The sequence below is a fragment of the Pan troglodytes genome, chromosome 12 (assembly GCF_028858775.2).
Source record: "Pan troglodytes isolate AG18354 chromosome 12, NHGRI_mPanTro3-v2.0_pri, whole genome shotgun sequence".
In the NCBI taxonomy this organism is placed as follows: Eukaryota; Metazoa; Chordata; class Mammalia; order Primates; family Hominidae; genus Pan; species Pan troglodytes.
The window spans coordinates 53789775-53798247 of NC_072410.2; the positions used below are offsets into that span (position 1 = coordinate 53789775).

At 39.8% G+C, this 8473-nt stretch overlaps 1 protein-coding gene across 1 annotated transcript; it reads left to right on the forward strand.

Moving 5' to 3' along the window:
• Window positions 1–291: 291 nt before the first annotated feature.
• Window positions 292–8036, forward strand: GKN2 (gastrokine 2). The gene is made up of 6 exons (XM_003309065.4): window positions 292–430; window positions 2522–2575; window positions 3014–3151; window positions 6011–6121; window positions 6808–6964; window positions 7818–8036. The coding sequence occupies exons 1-6, from the start codon at window positions 419–421 to the stop codon at window positions 7898–7900; spliced, it is 555 nt and encodes a 184-aa protein (XP_003309113.1). The 5' UTR covers window positions 292–418; the 3' UTR covers window positions 7901–8036.
• Window positions 8037–8473: the final 437 nt, after the last annotated feature.

Here is an 8473-nt window from a genome sequence, read left to right on the forward strand (position 1 = left end):
AGACATTGAGTTGGGGCCCAACTCAGGCCTTAAGGAAGCACTCTTTCTTTAGGAGGAGATGTTAGAAGTTTGTCCTTGTAGAGCTATAAAATGTATGCATAGAACAAGCATCATGCAATATTTTTAAAGGGTGGAAATTAAAATGTCAAGTGCAGCATAGTACAAATAGCAGGGAATATTTACAGAGTGACCAAGTGGTGAATTTTCATTACTGACTAATGAACTTCATTGATATCAGGTATGTGGTTGGATCTCAATTCTGATAAAGGAGTTTGCTAGGGTGTGTCAGAGATATAGACATGGTCTTTTCCAAAGTGATCATTTGAAAAAGAGATATCCACATCTTCAAGCCCATATAAAGGATAGAAGCTGCACAGGGCAGCTTTACTTACTGCAGCACCTTCCTCTCCCAGGCAAAATGAAAATATTTGTGAGTATTTGTTTCTGCTTCTTGATACTCTTGTGGTGACTGCTTGCAGACAATGCTCATATCTAATATGCCATGGATTTTGGGAGTCTTAGACAGATACTGTGCATGCTTCTAAGCTTCTGTGATTGAATTAATGACATCTTTGGCAGAAATAGTGTTGAATAAGTCTGACTTTTTTTGTCCTTTTCCTGTTTTGAGATATTTACTTAAAAGAAAATACAAAAATACAAAGAAATCTCTAGATAATTTTGATTTTGAGGGTGTTTAATAATAATCCTTTATTATGAGCTTCATAGGGAATTTGGGCTATTTAAAACAACTACATTTGCTATCTAAGAGAGAAGTTGTAATTTAAAAATAATCTCAGTAATAGTAACAATAGTACCTCTTATTTCTCAAATGCATACTAAGCCTTAGACTAAGCATATCACAGGAATAATTTCATCTATTCATTGCAACAACCCTATGAGTTGAGTAGTATTCTCCCCATTTTACAGATAAGGAGACTGAGAGGCAGAGGAATGTGATTTTCCCAAGCCCGTAAATGTGGGATTTAGAATGTAATTTATCCATCTGAATCCCCACTTGCAGGTGCAATCATGGCAAATTTAAGCAGCCAGAGTGTCTTCAATGGCCTCTCATTATGACCAAATTCTCCCTTAGGACAAAACGTTCCTTCTATGGCCACTCCACCCCTCCATCTGATCCCAGCCTCCGTAGTTCCACATTGCAGTGCCCCATGGACAGTGGGCTATGTTCTGACCTAGAATGGAATTCGCTCCCCTAGTCTCTGTCCTTTATTCTCATTCAGCTGCTAAGGGAGAAAGCAAAATGTTAAGTACCTCTTTCTAAAGTGTTAAAGACTGTCAGCTTAAAGAGCTCCCTCTCTCAGGGCTGTCTTGATTTTCCAAATTGAGACCTAACCCTGAAGCACAAAATTATTATATAACCATGGTGTATTAACCACAGTGTTGGAAGGGAGATCATTTTGGGGCAGAGGACACTCCCCAAGCTCTCTCTAATCATACCATTAAAGTGGTTTAGTCCTTCGACTACTTGTTCAAACCATTTTAGACTCATTAAATAGAATATACGGGAGTATCATATGTTGCTGGAGCTGGTCTGTGGTAAGAGAAGATGTATCCCTATGGAAGGTTGAATATCAGCACACAGGTCTTTGTTAGATGCTCTACTCCCAGTCCCCAGAAGAGAAATATTAAGGGTGGGATGGAAAGGGAAGTAGGAAAGTCCCACTGACAGTTCTTAAAAATATCCCCCTTCCCCAAGACTCCTTTCATCAGCAGTTTTCAAATGACAGTGCAGTCAACTATGTACTGATGTAGTTTTCAGTGATAGTACAGTTCACTGATGTTCAGAAGAGAGGGTACAAAACCTGGGTTAGCATGTTGGAACAGACTCTTACAGAACTACAGCAAAATATCAGAACTGCTTCAATGTCAGCTCACGACCTGTGGGCCCAGCACTTGTATGATAGTATCACTAAGGCATAGGAGAATATGGGGGTTTTACTTGATGTCAGCCTCAAAAGTTAATTGTGCTCCCAAGCATTCTATTTTCATAGTTTCCCTTAGGAACCTGTCAGGTCTTTATCACCCATGATTCATTTTAAATCTGTATTACCCTCTCAGTCTTAAGGGATTAAAGTTTTTTAAAATTAATTAATTAATTAATTATTTTTTTAGAGGACACAATTTGACCACTGTTATCCAAAGCTAGTGTGAATCATACCAGAGTATTTCCATAGTGAAATGAATCCTTCACTGCTCATCTGCCCCGGGTTTCTCCTACTATCTACATGGTTATAATGCTAGAAAGAGTTGGGAATTAGGTGGCAATTGTAGAACCCTGTGTCTGGCAAATAGAATGAACTCAACAAATGCCTGTTAAATGAGCCAATGTGTGAGCCAATCAACGTGTGCATGGAAAGGGAGTGCTGACCATCTGTGGCCACTCAGTGTCTCTAGGTGTACATTTTCTGAGATATCTGTGCCTTTCCTGTCCAGTGTTTCCTCCTGTCCCACACTCAATGACTACCCTATAAAGAATGGATGTGGTGGGTCTGTTTTTCAGGTGGCATTGCTGGTGGTGCTGACCATCTTTGGGATACAATCTCATGGATACGAGGTGAGTTGGTTCCTTATGGACTTTATCTCTTAGAGATGTTGGGAGAGGAAAGGGAAGGTACAAGAGAGCCTGAAGACAGTAGAGAGGCCATATGCCTTATTTGGGATGGAATCTCAGAAATAACCAATAATGGAAATAATGAGCTTGGCTATTCCTCTCCAACCACAATACCTTTGCAAATGTAAGCCATTGCTTTAAAATGTGGTCAGTCTCATTTCTCTTGTGATATCACTGCTTCTCCCATATATAATATAGTAAACTCTAAGGAAAAGCTTTGCCTTCTTATGGCATCATAAGTTTTTGGACTGGGACCCCAGTGGACAGTTTCAGTTTTTAATCCCTTGTTCATAGCAGGCAGCTGCTTTATTTTGTTGGAAGAGTTGCCTTTCAAATATATAAGATTTATGGAAAAACATTTTGTCTTTCTTTTCAATCTAGGTTTTTAACATCATCAGCCCAAGCAACAATGGTGGCAATGTTCAGGAGACAGTGACAATTGATAATGAAAAAAATACCGCCATCGTTAACATCCATGCAGGATCATGCTCTTCTACCACAATTTTTGACTATAAACATGTAAGCAGCAAATGAATTTTCATATTAATCAGGACTAGTTTGCTAAAGAGCAGAGGGATCTATATATATATGGGGCATATATACTTGAATTCTTAGACTTAACCTTGCAATTCTTTAAGAATTCCTCACTTTCACTTTTCTCTTTAAATAATCAAGCAATTGGTTAAAAAAACAAAACCATTTTGAAGAAAAACATATGACAGGAAACATATGCATTTGCTTGACCTTTTCAGGTAGAAATTGGAAGAGTGATGCTATTATCCTACTACAGGCTCAGAAAGTGCAAAGAAGAGTAACCAAAGTCCAAAGCAAAGCCTGGCACGCAGACACTCAAACTCATTTGTTGAGTGAATAAATGAATGAATAGGGCTTCTAACACAGAACATCATGCAGAAAAAGAACAATTGGTCAGGCACAGTGGCTCATGCCTGTAATCCCAGCACTTTGGGAGTCTGAGGCGGGAGGATCTCTTGAGCCCAGGAGTTGGAGACTGGCCTGGGCAACATGGCAAAATCCCATCTCTACCAAAAATACAAAAATTAGCTGGGTGTGGTGGTGCGGGCCTGTGGCCCCACCTACTTGGGAGGCTGAGGTGGGAGGATTGCTGGAGCCCAGGAAGTCAAGGCTGCAGTGAGCTGAGACTGCACCACTGCACTCCAGCCTGGGTGACAGAACGAGATCCTGTCTCAAAAAAATAAATAAATAAATAATTAAAAAATATAAAATAATAAAAAGAACAATCACAAAGCAATCACAACATAGCAGAAATCCAGAGCAACTATACACATTTAATTATGTACATAGGGTAGGCAAAAAATCATACTTTTTCTGTAAGAAAGAAAGTCTGCTAACTAAAAGCACTAAACTATTTTCAAGTGTTAGATACTGGCATTAACAATAAGTCACAGAAACCTGCTCAGAAAATGTATCCTTCATCAGTTATTTATTCATTTGTTTTCCATTTCTTCCACCAACGAATTATGAACCTGCTTCTACCTAGGTTCCAAGCTATGCACTATGGATGTAAGTAGGTTCCTGCTCATCTCACTAGACTTTTGAACTGCTTTTCTGTCCCTTTTCTTCTAGAAATGTCTTCACGTTCCTCTTTCCCATTGGTGTTGGCAGTTCAATCACACATTTGAAAGTATAGAGTCATTAGAAAATGTGGTTTCAAAGGAAGTGGCACTGAAATTGTTTTTAAGCAACTGTCATGGAAATCCCAAAACTGTCTTTAAAAAAAAATGGAGAAGTGAGGATTTGCTTTAAGCTTCTTCCATTATCACCAGGCTCAGCCTCTGTCTATTTTTTGAATTTTAGGAACTGACAATTTGTGAGAATTGAAAAATAAGAACCAGAAAGATTTCTATTAGATACAGCTTTCTAGGGTATATCATTATTTGGAACTCTGTAGAGACAATTTTCACTCCAGGTGAAGACTCAGTGGCCTTAGGTCCCATCTGGCCCCAGGGTCTTCACCCTCCATTGCTCTTTCAATCCCACCTTATTGCAACCCATCCCTCTCCAGCCAGCTTGGGTTTGAGATGGAGAAGGGATGGGGAAAACTGGAGAGGAAGAAAAGATGGCAAATGAGGGGAGGATAGATGAGACGTGTGTGAGCGTGCATGAGTGTGGGTAAGGGTATGCTTATGAGAGCTCCTAAAGCAGCACTGTCTAACAGAACTTTCTGCAGCGGTGGAAGTGTTCTAGATTTGAATTTCCAATAGGGAAGCCCCCAGCCCCCTGTGGTTATTGAGTACTCAAAATTTGTAATAGAAGTGCATTTTAAATTTTACCGAATTTGAATTTAAATTTAGATAGCGGCATATAGCTAATAACTATCATATTGGACAGCACAGTTTTTTTTTTTTTTTTGACGGAGTCTCGCTCTGTCACCCAGGCTGGAGTCCAGTGGTGCGATCTTGGCTCACTGCAAGCTCCACCTCCCGGGTTCATGCCATTCTCCTGCCTCAGCCTCCCGAGTAGCTGGGACTACAGGTGCCCACCACCACGCCCGGCTAAATTTTTTGTATTTTTAGTAGAGACGGGGTTTCACCATGTTAGCCAGGATGGTGTCGATCTCCTGACCTTGTGATCTGCCTGCCTTGGCCTCCCAAAGTGCTGGGATTACAGGTGTGAGCCACTGCACCTGGCCAGGACAGCACAGTTCTAAAAAATATTCTATTTACCCCAAACTGGGGAGGAAGCAGAATAAAATTAATGGAAAGAAGCCAGATGCAGTAGCTTACACCTCTAATCTCAGCACTTTGGGAGCTCAAGGTGGGTGGATCACTTGAGATCAGGAGTTTGAGACCAGCCTGGCTAATATGGTGAAACTCCATCTCTACTAAACATAAAAAATTAGCTGTTCGTGGTGGTGCACACCTGTAGTCCCAGCTACTCTGGAAGCTGAGGCAAGAGAGTTGCTTGAACCAGGGAGGTGGAGGCTTCAGTGAGCTGAGATTGCACCACTGCACTCCAGCCTGGGCAACAGAGTGAGAGTCTGTCTCAAAAAAAAAAAAAATAATGGTAATAATAATAATGAAATAATGGAAAGAGACAGAGAAGTGCTTCTTCTCAATCTTTCAAACCTCAAACTGCAGACCCTGGTTCCATGACATGAAAAGCAGAATATAGTCATGGGTTTGCACAATTTCAAAGGGGTAGAAGTGACAAGTGAAAAAATGAAAATGTTATGTAAAATAAGTCAAGTGGATAAAGTTGATTGCAGATTGGAGAGCAATCCCACCATATATTCACTGTGCATGTTCAAGTCTTTCTTCCGAGGTTCAGGCATCATCTTCACCAAGTTCAGATTCAGGGAACTAGGGAGGAACAGTAACTGTACTCTTGCTGCCTCAGGGCTACATTGCATCCAGGGTGCTCTCCCGAAGAGCCTGCTTTATCCTGAAGATGGACCATCAGAACATCCCTCCTCTGAACAATCTCCAACGGTACATCTATGAGAAACAGGTAATTCTGGGGCACTCTTGAGTATTCTCTGTTCTTAAGCCAGGCAATACTGGTATTTATGGAGAAATGAAGAGTGTGAGGGAGAAGATCATACTATCATGCCTTACCATAAATATGATACTCAACTTATTAAAGTTATTAAAGTGTTTTTACTTTTATTTTATTATTTTTTAAGAGCAGGAGCAAATCTTAGCTTGATTTCCACAATATAGTCCTAAATACAAGAATTTATAATAAATTCCAGTGACATTATAGCAAGGACTGATCAGCTTCTCTTCTCAGAGCAGGGCTATGAGAAATGGTGACTGGAACAGTAATAAGAGAAGTTCTAATATTCAATGACCCAAAGATGCAAAGAAATAATACAGTTGAGTGAACATATACAAACAGTGCACTGCGGCTAGAGACCCAAGGTTTAAGTCTCCCTCCACAACTTCTTATAGGTGCTACCTTTGACATGGGACTTACTTTCTTTGGGCTTCATTGCCACCAGAGGTAAAATAACACTGGTAATTACTAATGAGGCTACTTCACAGATACAGTGTTCAAAAAGAGATGATGTCTTGAGATCCCTAAGTTCTTTCTGTTTAATAATCTGAAAGAGAAAAATTGTCACAATTTAGAATAAGGTACACCAATTTTTGTCAATTTATTTTATGTTGTTCTTTTCTGTTATACCGATCTAGGCTCTGGACAACATGTTCTCCAACAAATACACCTGGGTCAAGTACAACCCTCTGGAGTCTCTGATCAAAGACGTGGATTGGTTCCTGCTTGGGTCACCCATTGAGAAACTCTGCAAACATATCCCCTTGTATAAGGGGGAAGTGGTTGAAAACACACGTGAGTACCAATAAGTCATTCACTCACCAAATATTTTCTGAAAGCTACTATGTGCCAGGTGCTCTGTTGGGTGCCAAGTGAAATGCAAATAAATGGGAACAGTACTCAGTTCAGTTTGCTTTGGGAATTAATTACATGCCATGTGTGTAAATTGTGCTAAATTTTAGGAATACAGAAATGAATTAAACATCTCCAGGGAACACATAGTCTAGTGAAGAAGCTGACAAGTGAAAAGAGAGGATGGAGTAAAGGATTTCTGGGTGCCAATGAAAAACTACTCGATTCTTGTATACTTTCATATGTAAGAATTTCAAGTAGCAAAAAGTCATCTGGGCCCTTAGAATAGCATCTTTTGAAGATAATAAGAAGGAAGTCACTAAGAAATGCTCTCAGGATCTAGAATAGAATTGGTATAGGAAAGAGGAGGCCAAGTGGACTTACAGACAGGGAGTAAAAACCCTGATTCATTTGGGTAACATATGCCACTGCAGATATTACTGTCATTTTTATACAAAGTTTCTAAACGTGGCAGAGCAACCAGAGTGAAAGAGGTCGGGCCAACTGATGATGAACACAACAAAGGAAATTTCTCAGAGTACTGGAAGGTAGATAAAGAAGAGTTTATGTTTAGTATATATCTACTGCCCAGAAAAAAATTTTAAGTACTCATTCATAAAGTAAATAAAGGCACATAGGTATGCCATTGACACAGAGTGGCATAATATCACTGGGATTGAGCCAACCAGCACTTCCAAAAGTTGTCAGTTTTATTTAAGCTAATGTATTATTATTCTAATAATTCCAATAATATATTTTTTAATGCTCTTTCTCTGAAAAATTTTCCCTTTTCCAGATAATGTCGGTGCTGGAGGCTGTGCAAAGGCTGGGCTCCTGGGCATCTTGGGAATTTCAATCTGTGCAGACATTCATGTTTAGGATGATTAGCCCTCTTGTTTTATCTTTTCAAAGAAATACATCCTTGGTTTACACTCAAAAGTCAAATTAAATTCTTTCCCAATGCCCCAACTAATTTTGAGATTCAGTCAGAAAATATAAATGCTGTATTTATAGATTTTTTGGTGTTTGTTGTTTTTTGTAAGCAGCAAAGGGAATCCAAGCAATGTCTTTGTCACTATATAGAAGAAAAAAAATTGCCAGAATTTTAAATAAGGTGCATAATGTGTGAAAATTCCCAGATAATACCACTGGGTCACATGTGGACTAGTCAGCTGGGGTCGAATTTCCATTTCTTCGTCTGCCCTCTGGACCAGCTTCTCATCTAACCATCCAAATATATGGGAGCAACCTGGGTAGAGAAGAGGCTCACATGGTGGTGGCCTTGACCTGGCCAGGGGAGGGACGTAGCGTATGCTTATCAAACAAGTTGAATGCTCAGGTGAAGGCTTTTAGGGCCATTCATATGAGTTAAAATGTCCTTTAACTCACCAAAGCAGTAGACTCAACCTGAATAAACATTATAATAATATGTGTTGCCCTGGAGTGAGAAGG